Source organism: Ostrea edulis, chromosome 8, assembly GCF_947568905.1.
Source record: "Ostrea edulis chromosome 8, xbOstEdul1.1, whole genome shotgun sequence".
Taxonomy (NCBI): domain Eukaryota; kingdom Metazoa; phylum Mollusca; class Bivalvia; order Ostreida; family Ostreidae; genus Ostrea; species Ostrea edulis.
Genome location: NC_079171.1, coordinates 6,877,047 through 6,894,999, shown reverse-complemented (window position 1 = coordinate 6,894,999; position 17,953 = coordinate 6,877,047). Strand labels below are relative to the sequence as shown.

General features: G+C 35.1%; 1 protein-coding gene across 1 annotated transcript in view; it reads right to left on the bottom strand.

Moving 5' to 3' along the window:
* The window catches only part of LOC125661031 (uncharacterized), a 36,302-nt gene extending 18,564 nt beyond the window's left edge, over positions 1-17,738 (bottom strand). The window contains exons 1-13 of the mRNA XM_056146847.1: positions 17,688-17,738; positions 17,405-17,429; positions 12,788-13,012; positions 12,248-12,419; positions 9,255-9,352; positions 8,793-8,879; positions 7,109-7,188; positions 6,739-6,976; positions 5,770-5,941; positions 5,282-5,382; positions 3,900-3,985; positions 3,207-3,303; positions 705-745 (exon numbers count right to left, since the gene is read on the bottom strand). Of these exons, the coding sequence (XP_056002822.1) occupies positions 705-745; positions 3,207-3,303; positions 3,900-3,985; positions 5,282-5,382; positions 5,770-5,941; positions 6,739-6,976; positions 7,109-7,188; positions 8,793-8,879; positions 9,255-9,352; positions 12,248-12,419; positions 12,788-13,012; positions 17,405-17,429; positions 17,688-17,738 (1,473 nt within the window). The remainder of the gene's footprint in view (positions 1-704; positions 746-3,206; positions 3,304-3,899; positions 3,986-5,281; positions 5,383-5,769; positions 5,942-6,738; positions 6,977-7,108; positions 7,189-8,792; positions 8,880-9,254; positions 9,353-12,247; positions 12,420-12,787; positions 13,013-17,404; positions 17,430-17,687) is intronic.
* Positions 17,739-17,953: the final 215 nt, after the last annotated feature.

The window sequence follows — 17,953 nt, the reverse complement described above, 5'->3', positions numbered from 1 at the left end:
GAGTGAAAAATGATCACTGGGGCGTAAAACAAATGATCTTTCAAAATTGTACAAAGCGTTTATTTTCTTGAGAAATCATCATGAACATACACATATACCGTTTTGGTTGAGACTTTTTAAAATCTTGACAACGATCAATGCTAGTTAAAATATTCTTTTAATTTAGATAAGTCTGGTGTATTCAATTACCCGACTCTTCAATTTATATTCCTTCTGGGATAGTTCTCAGTATATTCACCTTTTTCATCAAAAACCTTCGGGAATTTTTTTTTGTAAGCAAAATATTTTTTATCGGAATTACAATGTGTTTAAATCCAGTTCTGCGTTCTCTCGTGGATATTGGAGGGGGGATACGACTTACTACGAGATACTTTAACGAGTATAGATGCTGAAATCCGTTACGTATACAGAGGCGCCAGAGAAGAAACATGTCGCCCGTTGAATACCCTGTGCTAATCTAGCTAATCGAGTTGCTGGGTCGTATATGTATGACCCATCAGGGCAATTTGGTTCGTTGCTGACAATAGTTATTGACATAGCTATTTGTTTGTTTTATCTTTGGAGCACTTATTTATGGTGTGTACATTTCTATAATGTGCCTTCCATTATGCCATGTTCCATGTCCCCATTGTAATTTACTTTATTGTTGAACTCCTTCATGAATGTATACACCACAGATGCGCACATAAGTATAAGAAACTTACTTTGCTGCTTTCGTCTTCTACTTTAACGTATCCCTGGATATCTGAAAATGGATGTTCGTGGACACATATTGCATTGTATCTTTATATATATCTATCTATCTACATATCTATCTATCTAGCTATACATATATCCATCAATATATCTATCTATCTATCTATCTCTCTATCTATCTATATATCTATCTATCTATCTATCTGTCTGTCTATTCATATATCTATATATCTATCTACCTATCTATATATCGATCGATCTATCCATAAGCCCTAAGAATTACAAGTCACAATTGCCATTTAAACCTCAAATATTTGGCACAATCTGTGTCTTTATTAAGAGACACATACAACACTCTAATAAAACGACAACTATTTATTTTGCTGACATGTTTCACCCGCAGTGAGTCCTACAACTTGATCAGATAAACAAAGTGATCCGAAGTCAAAACCAGTGTGTAAAACGGTTGAAACATGCAAAATAACATTTGACCTAATGACAGGTCGTTTGGATAAACTAAATAATTTGCAAAATTCTTATTTTAAGAGAAACTGTAACATCAACATATTTGTCAATAGCCTGCATCGATTAAAAAAAACCAATTATGATACCCAGAAGCCGCTCTTGCGTAATGAATCATTTGAGACACATAGGCAGGATATGCAAGCGATAATGTAATATTGCTACATAAATATGGGAAGTCGACATAAAAATAATGATACAATAACAGACCAAACTAAGGAACAATCTCTTACTGAAAAGGTAAACTGGAAGGTGAATACTGCTTCGTCACCAGTGCACCTGATAGAAATATTCCAAAGAATAACCAACAGCCGTCAATCGCAAAAGTATCACTGTTCGTAATATTCATCTATTCATTAGATAAATATGTATGCACGTAAGTTACGGTCAATTAGAGCCTATGCAAATAGGAATATGAAAATTGCATCAACAGAATCATGTTATTTTAAGATCAATGAATTTACACTCATTTTTATGTCGTGAAATAGGAAAACCCCAAATGGAATGTGAATTAAGTATAGTGCACTTCATATAATGCTAGGTGAAGATAACGATCAGTGATCAATATCACAGCTCACACAAGTAATATGAAATAGAGAGGCGGCAAACACGGAACCCTGTATATACCGGAGGTAGGGGTCAGGTACCTAGGAGAAGTAAGCATCCCCTGTCGACCGGTCACACCCACCAAAAGCCCTATATCTCAATCACACGAACTGTGAATATCTTATTCACACTAAATCAATCACATACTTGCATATTTTATATGATTTACGACGATTGCTCACAAAGTAGGGTGTAATAGAATATTTATTAGTGTTATAGCTGTGTTCATCCCTTATGTGCCCTTTTATAGCTATTCTAAAAAAAAATATTTACTATTACGCATGCGATACTTTAAACATTTCACATGGTATGAAATGATAAACACATTTACATCGTTATTTATATTGTGCTGCCTAATCTGCGTCTTCGCATCCTAATGTTGTCTGAATCTAACTAGTGTATATATCCTTAAAAATCTATTTACTTTATATTGTTTGTTTATGTTCCGTATCAAAACTATAATTCAAAATATAACGTAATATTCAGACACAGCATGCACATCTTACATGATAATGCTCATAATAGTTACAGAGAAAGATGTGCAGTTAAACAAGAGGCCCATGGGCCATACCGCCCACCTTAGTCACCTTGGCCAATATCTGAATGCTTTTCATAAATATTTTCATGTAAATACATAGTCCCTTTTAGGACCCCAGCCATCCCTGGAGGTCATGATTTTTGCAAACTTGAATGTACACTCTGTCAGAAAACTTTCATGTGAATCTCAACATCGTTGGCCCACTGGTTCTTGACAAGAAGATTTTTAAAGTGTTTCCCTATATATTTATATGTAAAACTTTGATCCCCCTTGTGGTCCCATCCCATCCCCGGGGGCTATGATTTGAACAAACTTATATCTACAATATATGAGAAAGCTTTCATGTAAATATCAGCTTTTCTGGCTCAGTGGTTCTTGAGAAGATTTTTAAAGATTTTTCCTATATATTTGTATGTAAAACTTTGATCCCCTATTGTGGCCCATACTACCTTCGGGGATCATTAATTTTTTCAGACTTGAATTTGCATTGTGTCACTAAAGTTTCATGTAAATATCAGGTTTTCTTGCTCAATGGTTCTTGAAAAGAAAATTTTTAAGTGACCCCACCCTATTAATGCATTTTTGTGATTATCTCCCCTTTGAAAGGGGCATGTCCCTTCATTTGAACAAACTTGAAATCCTTATACCCAAGGATGCTTTTGACTTAGTGTGGTCGAAATTGCCCCAGTGGTTCTGGAGAATAAGTCGAAAATGTAAAAAAACAAGTTTACAAACAGACAGACGGATAGACAGATAGACGGACAGACGGACAGACGATGGACATCAGATGATCAGAATAGCTCACTTGAGCTTTCAGTCCAGGTTATCTAAATCCGAAACATACATTTTCCCAAACCAGGCAAATGAGAAGGATAATAAAAGGTGGCATTGTTGTAATTGTCGCTCTGAAAATCAGTAAACTGTCCTCTGATTTCTTGATTCTGAAATAGACATGGTTTCTTATATATAATCAAACAATATTCGATACCTGCAAGTGTCAGAGTCAAACAGTGGATGTAAAAGGACATACAAATCATTATAAGTACGGGAATATTCAACGTCACAATCAATTCAATAAACCCCAGGGATATAACATATATTCCTCAGAACAAACGAAAATGTTCCACTAATGAAAATACAAATGAAGGTCCAGGTTAACAGGGACCCCTGAACGCACCAGAGGTGGGTCAGCTGCCTAGGAGGGGCGGATACCCCCTGCCGACCGATCACACCGGCCTTGGGCCCGATAAGGTAAGTCGTCCGTCAAATAATATTTATCACTTTATAGACTACATTTGTATGAATCACTGTTGGAAATACAAAAATCACGTACAAGAAACCGAACTATACAACAAAGATATAATTTACAAACTAAAGTCTGAAACGAAGTTAGATATGTTGTGCTTCAATTACTGTTTTAAAAGACAGAAATACGTAAAAGGATATCTAAACGTACATACAGTAATAACATATATATGGGGAGGTAAATAATACACAATCATTACTTCTTCGACTCATTGCTCCTAGCAAAACTTACCTTGCCGTTAGCTTTGTTAACAACGAAAATACACCTTGGGTTGTTTACTCTGTTATGCCATAGCTCTTCCACTGTGCTCTTTATTTCTAAATGTATATCGATTTCAGTTTGACATTTTATATTGTTATATATAAAGTTCATTTTTGTGTTTCATACTCCATATTCGAAACTTATGAAAATATAAGTGATTTTCAAAATAGGAAATTACCACTTGATGTTTCAGCCTGAAACCAAGTATGTGATTGGTATCCCACCTCTGTATCGGATTGGCTTTATAGTTCACGATTTCATAGCGTCGTTTTATGCCTAAACTTGTGAAAGGTGAATATTACGAACTGCAATCAACCTCATGAATTCCTCTAATTAATGCAAGATAGAGAGTTAGACATACACAAATCCCTGGACATTCTAGAAGTGGGACCAGATACCTAAGAAGAGTGAGTATTTCCATTTGATCAATCACACCCATCGTGAGCCAAGCACCTTAATTAGATACAAATAGTAGTCCATAGTCGAAGAATGGCCTCAATTTGTATGGAACTTGTCAGACAGCATTTTATCTAATTCTAGGTTGAATTGGCAAATAACATTGTCATAACGATCATAAAATCTGCGAAATGCTGACTCTGAAAGAAAACTTTTGAAACTCTGTAACATCGACTTGTTTTTCAGTTTCTTGCCTCGATTTTTAAAAATGACAATACGCAGAAGAAGATATTGCGTATCAAATCAGTTGGGAGACACACGTATCATATACAGTCATTTCGTTTATAATAAAGTTAATTGTTAGTTTGCCTTTGTGCAATATAATATCTAAGGATGAAGAAGATGTGAAAGACTATGCAGTATATTATATTGAGTCCATTGGAATTTATTGCATCATACTCAGGGTATAACCATAAGTAATATATATATATATATATATATATATATATATATATATATATATATATATATCAAGTGATTTGATATGCAAGAGCTGGTTCTACTTATGGCCAGTTTTTAAATCGAATAAGGTTACAGACAAACAAGTTGTTGGTGCAGGGGTTCCAATAGTCTCGTTTAGAATCAGCAATTCTCAAATTATATGATCGTTATAACAATATATTTTGCTAAACCAACGTAGCATTAATCAAGATATAGGGCTCACGGCGGGTGGGACCGGTCGACAGGGATGCTTGCTCCTCCTGGGCACCTGATCCCACCTCTGGTGTATCCAGGGGTCCGTGTTTGCCCAAGTATCTATTTTGTATTGATTATAGGAGGTATGAGATTGATCGTTTTCCGTTATGTTCGTCCTCCATATAGTGCTAACTGGTCTGTGTCTGTAACTAATCTATTATCACACCTATTTTGTTATTATGCGTTGTGTTGGGTCATACCTGTACTGCTTTCCAGTTCCTGAACCTTGGCGCCTTTGAATATTCCTAGAGCCGTCTTCACTTTTCCTTCTTGATCTCTGCGTGAGGTTTCCATTTTTTTTCTAGTACGTGTATTGTTGATTTAGAAATCAAAAGCATTACTGATATTTTAATACAGTCATATTGTCATTTTCCTACAGAAATGGGATTGTCATATCATACTATAATTTGGATACTATAGTTTGGATGTACGTTATATCATTATTTTTAATTGATGAAATATATGTATCAAAGCACGTTTAAATGTAAGTTTCAATTCATCTGTTTTGTTTTATTTGACTTTTCGCTGATGTACTGTTTTGATTCTTTAAATAAATCAGACAGATACTTTCCATATTAAAAGCTTCAATTAATTTTATTATTTTTTATGTGAATTCAACTCATGCATTGATAACAATTGACGTATAGATTACATCGTTACACACCGTTACATAATATCCTTATATTACCTTTCGCCAGGTTCAGTGATTCGTTGGAATTTATGATCGAGATGTTCATCTTTTGCAGACATGTAGCATGATGTACAAAGGTCATAGTCAGGACACTCAGTACATTTCCATCTCATTCCTTTGATCCTGTATCCAGTGTCGCATACATCGCACGCAGCGCCTTGCTTAATCCCTAAAAATACCGAATGTTGGTAAAAAATGTATAAAATTGGTCAATATTGTTTATCTTCATCTTTTCATCTAACATCATTTATTAACGTACTCCTGGATAGAAGAGAGGTTGAATCACGAGGCCAGCAGTAGTAAGCATCCCCTAGGTATTGGGCTCACGGTGGATGTGGCCGGTCAACAGATGCTTCTTTTTAAGCACCCGATTCGACCTCTGGTATATCCAGGTATTTGTCAGTTTCAAAATGTATATTCTCTATACAAAGTTTATCACAATTCGTTATCTTGAATTTTTCATCAAAATAAAAAAAGGATATGCTTTGCAGGACTTTCTTGTTTGAATCTATATTTTATTTTTTGTTAATTCTACAAATCTTTTAATAATTTCCGGAAATTTGTTTTCCAATATACATCCAATAGCAAACCTGAGACTCATCCATCGTGAGTAGTACGGTAAACATTACTGTATCAAAGATAAAAATATCAAGAATATCCTAAAATAGCAATGTCTATGTTTTCTCTCTGGCTGTCCCAGAAAAGAAAGTTAAGCAAACGCGGAATCCTGGATACCAGAAGTGGGAACAGGTGTCTAGGAGTAAGGAAAAAGTTTACGTATGCAAATACATGAGGGCGTGACCTGACACACTTTTCATTAATACCACGTAGTATCTCAGTTGATACCGTCATGTATTTTCAGGGGGGGGGGGTGATCGCTCTCTCTATCTCTCGCTTTCTCTCTCGCTCTCGCTTTCTTTTTCTCTCTCGCTCTCTCTCTTTCTCTCTCTTAGACGAGCATGTTACCTTTTTGGCTGTTGTCGAACAACAATATTTCAGTTTTACTCGTTTCAACATTTTCATCTTGTACGCCATCGTCCCACTGCACGGTGACTGAACAATGCTCAACAGATTTGTCTTCCGGTTGGAATTCCATTTTTTGATTTGGGTTGGAAGACCCTTGCTCTTCTAATGACGGGTCACGATTACTTTGACTCCCCAGTGGCCGTCCTCCTTTTAATACTATTTCTTCTGTTTTGATTTCCTATATTTAAAAAGAAATCACAAAGGAAAATTTAATGTCCAAGTGAGATATGTTTATCAGAATATATCCGGTTGATATGACATTCAGTAAGTGTTACATTCTTACAATACATTGGGGTATCTCCCTACACACCTTTACACTGGTGATTGTTCCAACTGTCACGTGTTCATTGTCAGACCTTTCCACAACTCGAATTCCTATGGCTGCATTGACTATAATAAGATTACCAGCAATCCATATATGTATATATATATATATATATATATATATATATATATATATATATATATATATTTCATACCCCCAGTAACGGAAGTTTCATTTCATATATTTCTTTACATACTGATTTATACTACAATCGACTTCTGTCAAAATGTTATGCTTTTTAGGAACCTGTTCTCTCATATGTTGTTGTCATAATCAGTGTATACCCTATTCTCAATATCGTATTCTTTGCAGGGTTAATGAGATTGCCCACACAAATACGAGAAGAATGAAAGGTGAAGATAACCAACAGTAATTAATCTCATAACTCCAATAAGAAATTCAAAATAGGACAAGTACGGGGCCCTGGGCATAACGGAGGTTCGGTGAGATGCCGAGGACGAGTAATTATCTCCTGTTCATTAGTCACACCCACCGTGGGCCCTCTATCTTGAGCAGGTCAACTGATTTACTCGTAGTCATAATCAGCCCATCCAATAATGTATATATGTTATCATTATTTTTGACGTAATCAAAATCAGGGCGGGTGCAAAGCTCAACAGGGAATGCTCTAGTTTCTATTTTTAACATATATCATTAGAGAAATAACCACATTGGGTGTAATAGAATGCTAAAAAAAATAACAGTTTTCAAAATCTGTTATGAAACTTCTACTTCTGGAATATGGATTCCAATGGGATGTTTTTCGAGGGAAGAGAACATTCTTTAAAGAAAGTAATATGGATTTTGGAAAGAAAATTTCAATTTGAAGTGGCTTTGTTTTACTTCTCAAAGAGTTTCGTGAAAGGTGAAGATAACAAACAGTGATCAATCTCATAACTCCTACAAGCAATACAAAATACATAGTTGGGCAAACACGGACCCCTGGACACACCAGAGATGGGATCAGGTGCCCAGGAGGAGTAAGCATCCCCTGTCGACCGGTCATACACGCCGTGAGCCCTATATCATGATCAGGTAAACAGAGTTATCCGCAGTCAAAATTAGTGTGTTAAGAGCTGTTTAACAATCGGTATGAAACACGTCAGACAGCATTTGACCCAATGGTAGGTTATATTGACGAGCTAGATCGTTATAACGACCCTAGAGTTTGCGAAATGCTCCCTTCCATCGAGACTGTTAAAACCCCTGTACCATCAACTTGTTTGTTAGTAGCTTACCTCGATTTAAAAACTCACTATACACAGAACAAGCTCTTGCATATCGGATCAGTTGAGATATATAAACTCCATTTGCAGGTGATAATGGAATATTGCTACACAAATATGGGAGTTGACGATGGTGAAGCTGAAATCATCCCGTTTGTAATGAGTTGTCAGTTTGCCGTTAATGTCTACTTTCAATAAAATTTCTAAGTATGAAGCAGAAATGCAAAGGAAATACTTAAAGGCAAATGGATATTAACAAGGGATGGGGGTGGAGTGGGGGTGGGTATCTTTTCCAGCGTGATATATGTTTAAAATATTTGATTTTACTTAATGAATGTCATATTTTATAAGGGAAACTTTATTCGAATTAGATTATTATTTTAGACGTCCTGCGATAATAAGGGTTTTGATTGTACTTAAAATTGTCAAATTAAAGAGAATACCTTTACTTATTTCCTGCAGATGGTCCTGGAAATACTTCACTCTCTCGGGCTCTGCAAATGTGATGTCATCAATACCGATAAGGGTACCTAAAAGATCGTCAGTTTTTGTAAACAAAAGAAACATCCAATGACACTATTTAAATTATGAACACAAATAAAAAAAAAGATTATGTTTTTGTGCATCATATAAAGATTTTCATTAGCATTCATTCAGAAATAATCACACACATGATTTTTTTTAAATTTTCGAAAGCTTGAGCTTAATATATATTCTTTATCAAAACAAACTATATATATACGACCTAATCGACTAATTTCATGTATTTCTATTTTCAGCATATTTTCATCATCAAAGAAAGTCGGATAATTCATGAAAATGTATATGGATCACAACTTGTAATCCGCACTCAAATGATAATCTATGCTACGGGTGTAATGGCAATATGTGAAAAGGAGAGTTACCTGCCACTTTTGTATCTTTTCTGTATTTAACGTCACATAAAGGAAATACCCCACTAGTTTGCAATTCACGTGAATCTGTCCGTGTTCCTACATTGACGCTGTAAGATATGTACATATGCTATATTGAGGACTGAAAGTGGTTATTTAGGACTTAATAGCATTGCAATAAAGTATTTTTATTACATAACTTGACATCCACTAGCTTTTACACGAGACGGGAAAATTATGACATTTTCCAAGAGATTTACTTTCTGTAATAAAGACAAGGCATATTTTTGTTATTCCAAGGTAGAGAAACAATCTCTACAACATTGATATCTAATAATAGAACCGTATAATTTAGGCAATCCAAAAAAGTTTGTTTCAATTAATTTCAATTATCAAACATTATATTTGAATGTGTTACAGTCGACCTATATATATATTTACTTGGACGTCACTAAGCACAATTCATTCATGTAAAAAAAAACATTGATTCTGTGTATGTTAACAATAAAATTTAGCAACATATAATGAACTTATCACCATTTCATCGGTTAAACCATAATTTTAAAAACAAAATATTGATGTATTATGTTCATATCTTGATATATGCTATCGTATGAATAATAAATGTCATCTCCGGAATTTAAAGGTAAAAATAAGGAATGTACCTAACATCTATATTACAAATGTATGCGTTGTCATCTAACTAGGTTCAATGCTTAATGATACGTGAAGTAGATTATAGAAATTATGCCATACTCCATGTTAGGTTATTTAGTGAAAACAGGTAAATATTAGCTTCACAGCAAATTGGTACAAACCTAGGTTTATAAAAACGTGGACAAACACTGATAAATAGAAATTACTTCTGCACAAAAATTCACTTATGACAATGCCTGGACAGTTACAACGCAGTCGTCTTGATTCTTCGTATAATCGGAGTACAGACTACATATATTTTTAAGTGAAGGTGATTTTACAATGAATCTCGATAACATAAACCATCTTTAACCTACACAAGTATTCCTAACGTTCACTTTACAGCGCCTTTATCACACCCATACAGAAAGTACGGGAAATCACTTCACTCCTGGCATTACGCGCAACACGTCTTCAAATATATTCTACTTACCCGAAAATGATAATGATTGATTGATTGATTGTATATTGTTTAACGGCCCCCTCAATAATATTTGACTCATATGGGGACGTCACCATTGCTGACGAAGGGTCACAAAATTTAGACCTATGTTCGGCTATTACAGCCTTTGAGAAGAGAGGTTTTTTATGATACCCAGCATTATCTAATACGTCCCTCTGTTTTTGCAGTCTTGTTAGAAGGACCGCCCCCATTTATTCGTCTCTTACGACAAGCAAGGGGTATCAAGGACCGATTAATGATATAATATAACTAATGGTTTGCGTTTAGTTTTAAGTTCAAAACTACATTAAAAATATTATTTAACAGCATTGTCAGTTTAATCCGACACGCTAAAATATAAGCAAGGGACTGACTGCGATTCACAGGTCAATCGACATTTCGATTTCTGGTGAAATGCGACGTATTGTATGCTTCGAGAAGTTTCTTCCAAGTGAAAATATCTTTTAATGAAACAGATAGGATTGTAAATAGTTGATATATTTCACATATGATACTTTTTTTACTGTTCGTTATCTTCACCTCTCACTTATGTCAATTTATATGCAAGCGTCCGTGTTTGCCAAACTCCCTATTTTGTATTGCTTATGGGACTGGTGAAATTAGGCACTGTTCGTTATCTTCACCGTTCATACATATATTGTATCTGAATGTTTGCAGTGTTTTATGTACAAAAAGATATACACTTCCAAAAAACAAACCCACGAATCATGACCTTTTACCTTCTGATGGGTAAACCACTTAGATACATCCACGCTTTAGAGGAAACCAGTGAGTAGACTTTGATATCAATCAAGTAAAGTGATTTTAAGATAGCAAAATAATTTAACCATGTTTGACATAGTGATCTCAAAATCAGTATGGATTATCTACGCCGTACAATGTACAAAGCTAGAGATATGCATTATATATTGATCGATGAAAGGTGAAGATAACGAACAACGATCAATCTCATAACTCTTATAAGTTACAAATCGGTGTAATTTGACCACTTATCTTGCCATTTCAAAATCAAAAGGCGGCTTCTGTTCCTTAGGTACAACTAGAGTACCAGCTTTGCTGTTTATCAAGAAATCCTCAAGATATGTCGCTATGTCCAGTTTCGCTCTTGACCTTTTAATCTAAACCAATGATTGTCATTCACTTTTTATGGGTAACCACTGTACCAAGTTTCAAACTGTCAATCATATGTTAAAAGGGTAATATTTTATGTCAAGAATAGTTTGATCATTGACTTTTTACATTCTTACATTTTGACCTCAATGTTAGTAGGAGTCATACACTCCCTAGATAGAGTTACTCGTTTGATGTGCAGTAAGTAAAGCGTACTTAATATTTTCGGCAAGCAGTATCGTACTATGTCCAGTTTGACCCTTGACCTTTCAATTTATGACCTCAAAATCTACTCTAGGGACAACCAGTATACCAACTTTGGTAACTGTGAATCAATGGGTAATTTCGATTTTTGAATTTCATCCTTGATATTTGACCTGAAAAGCAATAGCGGTAATGTATTATCTAGAGTTAAACAAAGTAGTGTTCTTGACTGTGCAATAAAGGGTCTTTAGGAAATTGGTCTACAAATCTACCGGCCGACAGGGTCAGATCATTATGCTCCATTTTTTTTTCAATGGACATAACGTGAATGTGTTCCCAAACCAAATTCAGTTATTAAATATAAATCAGTGTTCTCAGTCAACCAAATTTTACGTTAAGAATAAACTTATATCAGCAGTAAATTGACCTAATTGTTGAGTTGTCAAGTCTTGCTTTTTAAAGTCTTGTGTATAATTTCGATATCTAACCGTTGCAGTTTCAGCACGTAGAGTCTTTCTCTTAGGAAATATACCTCATTTTTTTCATTCCTTGGTATCTTTCGAATGCATGGTCTAGGTTGTGAGAGTCATTCATATAGCAGTTCGTGCATAGATCATGATCCTTGCAGTACAAACAGCGCCACCTCATTCCCCGGATTGGTAGGGCATTGCAATTATCACACTCGAAAAACTTGTGATGTACACCTATAATTAACAATAAGCATCATCGCTAGTTTTCAATAGATCATCTCGAATATTTATAATACAAGTAATATATTCCATTATCAATGATTTCATAACTTTCTATGCACTCATGTTTGCGTATGACCATTTTTCAAATCGAAGGAACTAGTATTTTGATAGTATAGGGGTTTCTATATATTGTCTTGTTGAAATTCAACAATTCGCGAGTTATAACTTCGTTAGAGTGGTCAAAAATACAAATGCATGTTGACATGAGGTCAACTGCACTATGGTGTGTTTCGTGCCAGAATTACTGTACAATCTTATTCCTTCAGAATTTCGGAGATACCATCAGCCGTCGATGAATCTCAAGTCAACAATACATTCACCTGTCTGTGCATTATCAAAAAGTCGTAGATCATATTTCCTCTCCAACCCTGTTCTATAAACACATGTATCCCGGTTCAGAGTGTCCTGGGAATCCCACTGGACGCGCACCTGTTGAGAGTTGTTGAGGATTTCCACCACAGTGCCCACGTTTCCTTCCCCTCCATCCTTGTCTCCTTTCTCCCAATCAACTCCACGGACTACCCGCTGTCCTATTTCGATTTTATCTACAAAATATTAGCTACACTTTTCAATACGTCTATGAATTTCAGTTCTACTACTAAACAGATTATATGTGGTACATTTAGTGGTTTGTCGTAACTATATCCTTTAAATGAGTTACACATCTGAAATTGTTTAGGCATGAACAATGAAGGTAAGGAACTGTCATAAATATCATGAAAGATGAAGATAACGAACAGTGACCAATCTCATAACTCCAACAAGCAATACAAAATAGATAGTTGAGCACACACGAACCTCTGGACACACCAGAGGTGGGCTCAGGTGCCTAGGACGAGTAAGAATCCCCTGTGGACCGGTCACACCCGCCGTGAGCCCTATATCCTGTTCAGGTAAATGGAGTTATCTGCAGTCAAAATTAGTGTGGCAAGAACGGTTCAACAATCAGTATGAAACACGTCAGACAGCATTTGACCAAATGATAGGTTGTATTGACGAGCTAGATCGTTATAACGATCATAAAATTTGCGAAATTACATAAAGTATGGAGATCAAGGAACATTTTTATGGGCCAGGAAGGTTTTGGGAAACGTGGGAACTCAAATTTGCTTCTTTAATCACGCTCATTTCCGAGATGTGCACATATTTCTGTTTTCGGAGGTTTCATTATCAAAATACCAAAGAACATCTAAAGTATGTTTACCTCTTTATATCTGGATCCAACTTCGCAAATTAAAACTTGTACACTTATCTTCATTTTACACAAACTGGGGATTAGGTTTGGGAAAAAGTACATGTAAAGTCTTCCCTAGACCGGTTTTCTGAATTCGTGAAATCGTTCTCTTCAATGAAAGGCAAATATAAGGGATAATGATTGACCTTATAACTTATATGAACAATAGAGAATATAGAGTTGGAAAAGCTACATATATAAAATATTTCTCAAAAGAAGATGTATAATTCATAGTTTAGAATAAAAACACAATGGACGGAATGACACGGGGATTGATATATTTTAGTATACAGATAATTTAACTTAGGATTTTGGATATTTTGGACTTCTTGGAAAATTTGAATAAGAAAAAAAAAATACATATTTTGCGAATGACATCATCATATTTGACATTTAAACTTCAACCATAGCCTTGATCTTCATTATACTTTAAGACAAAGGATTGTATATACAGGTGTCCACATAGCAGGTCTCTACTAGCTGCCATACAAAACCTACCCGTTACTTACTAATATATTGTGAAAAAAATGAAATGTATGCATTCAAGATTTAGGCTCCCAAACCTCCAATATATTCTGGATTTGTTAAAATGCATGTCATTGGTTATATTGATTTGTTCAGATCACCTTTGAATATTAATAATATGCATATTTCATTTATTGAATTAATGAATCCAAGAAGATGCATGTTTCAATGCAGTCGTGTTTGGATCATGGTTAGAATGGGTCCGTTTGCTTGTTGAAAGAGGGGACTAAACGGTGAGGTCTGTGGAATGAAACCGCAAAAAAACCGAGGTCCCGTGTCACTACAGGCGTGGCACGATAAAGATCCTCCCCTGCTCATTGTCATTAGCGCCAAGCAGAAGCACACACAATGTAGCATTTCTCAAGCAATGGTGACGTCTCCATATGAGTGAACAATTCTTGAGAGGGACGTTAAACAGTATACAATCAATGATTTGTAAGTGAGAACTGATTTTACTGGTATTCGTTGTATTGCTTATAGGAGTTATGAGATTGATCACTGTACGTTATCTTCACCTTGCATGCAGTGCCCTAAAGACAATAGAGACATTGACAACACAAACGTGTATGTAGCATTGTGGTACGTTGTTATGATATTTGAACCCAACTGGGTATATACTAGTATCGGTTCAATTTTTTCGAGAAAGTTTATACAAGTAAACTTCTATATGTCAAACTTGTTAGGATCAAAGAAAAACTTCGATATATCCGAGGGTTCGAGAAATCGAAGTTAAAGAATTTGACACAAATCCTATGTAATGTATAAATGACGTATCCGTATGAGTGACAAATTCTCGAGAGGGACGTTTAACAATATACAATGTGAGAACTGATTTAATAGTATGTATAAAATTTAGAAATTCATTTCAAAATTAAGGATTATCTCCCTCACGCATAGCTCTTATCCTTAAACGAATTTGACTCCACCTTTTTGGCACACTGTTTTTGCCTATAATAGCTCTAAAATTTCATTGTTGTTTCCGATTTCAAACATTTCGGTTGAGCACCACTGAAGAGACATAATTTGTCGAAATGCGCATCTGGTGCATCAAAATTTGTACCGTATAAGTTTTACATGTATATACATACATGTATATATCCCACAAGTTTCTATAATGGACAACTTTAAACTTATTTAATATACTTTCACATATCTTAAGGCAGAAAATGAATCATACCTCTATCAAAGAATTCAACGATTCTCATCCCAGCGAAACTATTGCATCGTGGTATGCCATGTAGAACATCGTAGTCTTGAATATCCTTGATCAAACACAGACAAATGAGTGATTTCTAGGGTAAGAATTAGTTTCCATTATTAACATACACACATTTATGACAGATAAAAAGCGCTGTGCATACCTTTTTCTACCGGCACATTTCACATGTTTGTAAAGACTGAATGACAATATTTAAGTCTATTACCAATAACCATTTTATAGGTCGATTCAATATATCCCTGTGAAAGCGAAATAAAGGACACCACAGATTGCTGCACATCTGCTTTTTGCTTAGATATCTTGTGGGAAATATATATAAACGTTAAACTAACAACTCAAGTATGTGACAAACGGGATTATTTTAGTTTCTCCGCCGTAGACTTCCAACAGTCATGTAGCAACATTTCATTGTGCCCTGTACCTGATCCCACCTCAGATATATCCAAGAGTTCGTATTTGTCCAATTCTCTATTTTGTATTACTTATAGGGATTATGAGATTGATCACTGTTCAATATCTTCACACCCCATACATGTAGAACTATCTTTATATGACAGTGGTGTTTTGTAAAAGGGGGTATCTAGTAGATCTGTCAGAGTGAGTTTGGGTAAATGTGACCGGTCGACAGATGATGTTTACTCCTCTTAGGTACATGATCCCACCCCTGACATATTCAGGTTTGCGTCTTCCCCCAATAGCCTATTTTAAATGTTTTATGATTTTGTGTATGGTAATCTTATCCAATCTGTTGTTTGAAGTATCAACTCATTATCTGTTGTGAATGGATATGTCGAGGATGATTTATCTTTTGATGGGACATGATGTGATGTTCTGAACATTGTCTATCAATTATTCATTGCTACTCTGTGTGTGGTAGTTTTATCCAAGTCTCCGTTTTACAGTTACGGATTTTCTAAAAACAACAGATTCAGAAGAATAATTACTACTGGACAATGTATTCACTCTAGAAACAGATACAACGGCCATGAACCATTGTAGAGCAGGAAAAAAATCTGAAATTTTAGCCGATCCCAAATTATGAATATCAACAACAACAACGTTAATGTACGTTATAATTATTATCAAAGTTAAGTTTTTTCACTTTGAATTAAATTTCATTCGTGTGTCAGTGTGAGCCAACGTTGTATAATAATAATCTTAAAAGGGGATTATAACTCCTACTAGGCACCCCACCTCACTTCTGGTATATTCATGAATCCGTGTTTGCCCAACTATCTATTTTGTATTACTTATATGACTTATGAGATCGACCACTGTTCGTTATCTTCACATTACATTAACATATTTTTTTTGAAACGTTATTTAGCATATATCACATGGCTTTGCGTGTTAATATATCATAATATCTACATCCTTCGTGATAGGAGACCCCTGGAGTGTTAGGCTAACAGGTTCCAAAAAAAAAAATAATATTCTAGACCTTCCCTGTCACCGATTCGCAAATACCTTGCTATGTCGCCTCCAGTGCTTCGTAATAGATGTAGAAAATCATTCATTATATCATAATAGCATTTCCCTAAAACACCCATTATATTATTAGGACACAAAATACTTCGTTATACAACTCATTGCATTATTTCATCTACAAGGAAAATATACTCCACTCTTACAGTCCCCCCCCCCCCTTATCGCTGTCACTGTTACTTTCATCAGAACATCTGGATCCACTGTTATTTGAATATATTTCCTACAAAATTTCATAAATTATACAAACCACGAAGTTTGCCTCTTCTAAGTTTGATTCATACTAAAGGACAGATTTGTTATCATCGGAATTGTTGAAAACCTCGGAGACTTTGTTGTAAAAACGCTCTTCTTTCAGTTTCTGGTTTCGTCTGTTATCATATATTCTGATTTTTAATTGACTTTTTCCTTTTGTGATTTACAGATTCAATCCACTGCTCGAACAATGAAATATTCCTCTTATGTTAACTTTACCTGTTATGGTAACTTCCCTTTCTTGCTGACAGAATAAGATGATTAATTAACGTATTGACATTTTCATCAATATAATTACAGTCAAACAAAACAACTGGTATTTTAAATTTACTTCACACCCACATACATTGTACGTTACATACTTAGCTTACTTCAAAGACACAAACGTAGCAGACACACGAAGTATATGTCACAAACACACTTAGTGAATGAATTACGAATGTAAACAAATAGTATCAAACAATACGATAGTAAGAATGTCTCACAATTAAATTCCTTTTACCTGTTTGTTAGAGAAGATATTCATTTCAATTTCCCTTTTCTCTGAAGCCATGCCCTATTAAAAAGCAATATAAATATATCATCATACTATTTACCTGATTTATAATATAGGGTTCACGGCGGATATGACCGGTCGACAAGAGATGCTAACTCCTCCTAGACATCTGATCCCACATCTGATATATCCAGGGGTCAGTGTTTGCCCAACTCTCTACTTTGTATTGCTTATAGGAGTTATGAGATTAATCACTGTTCGTTATCTTCACC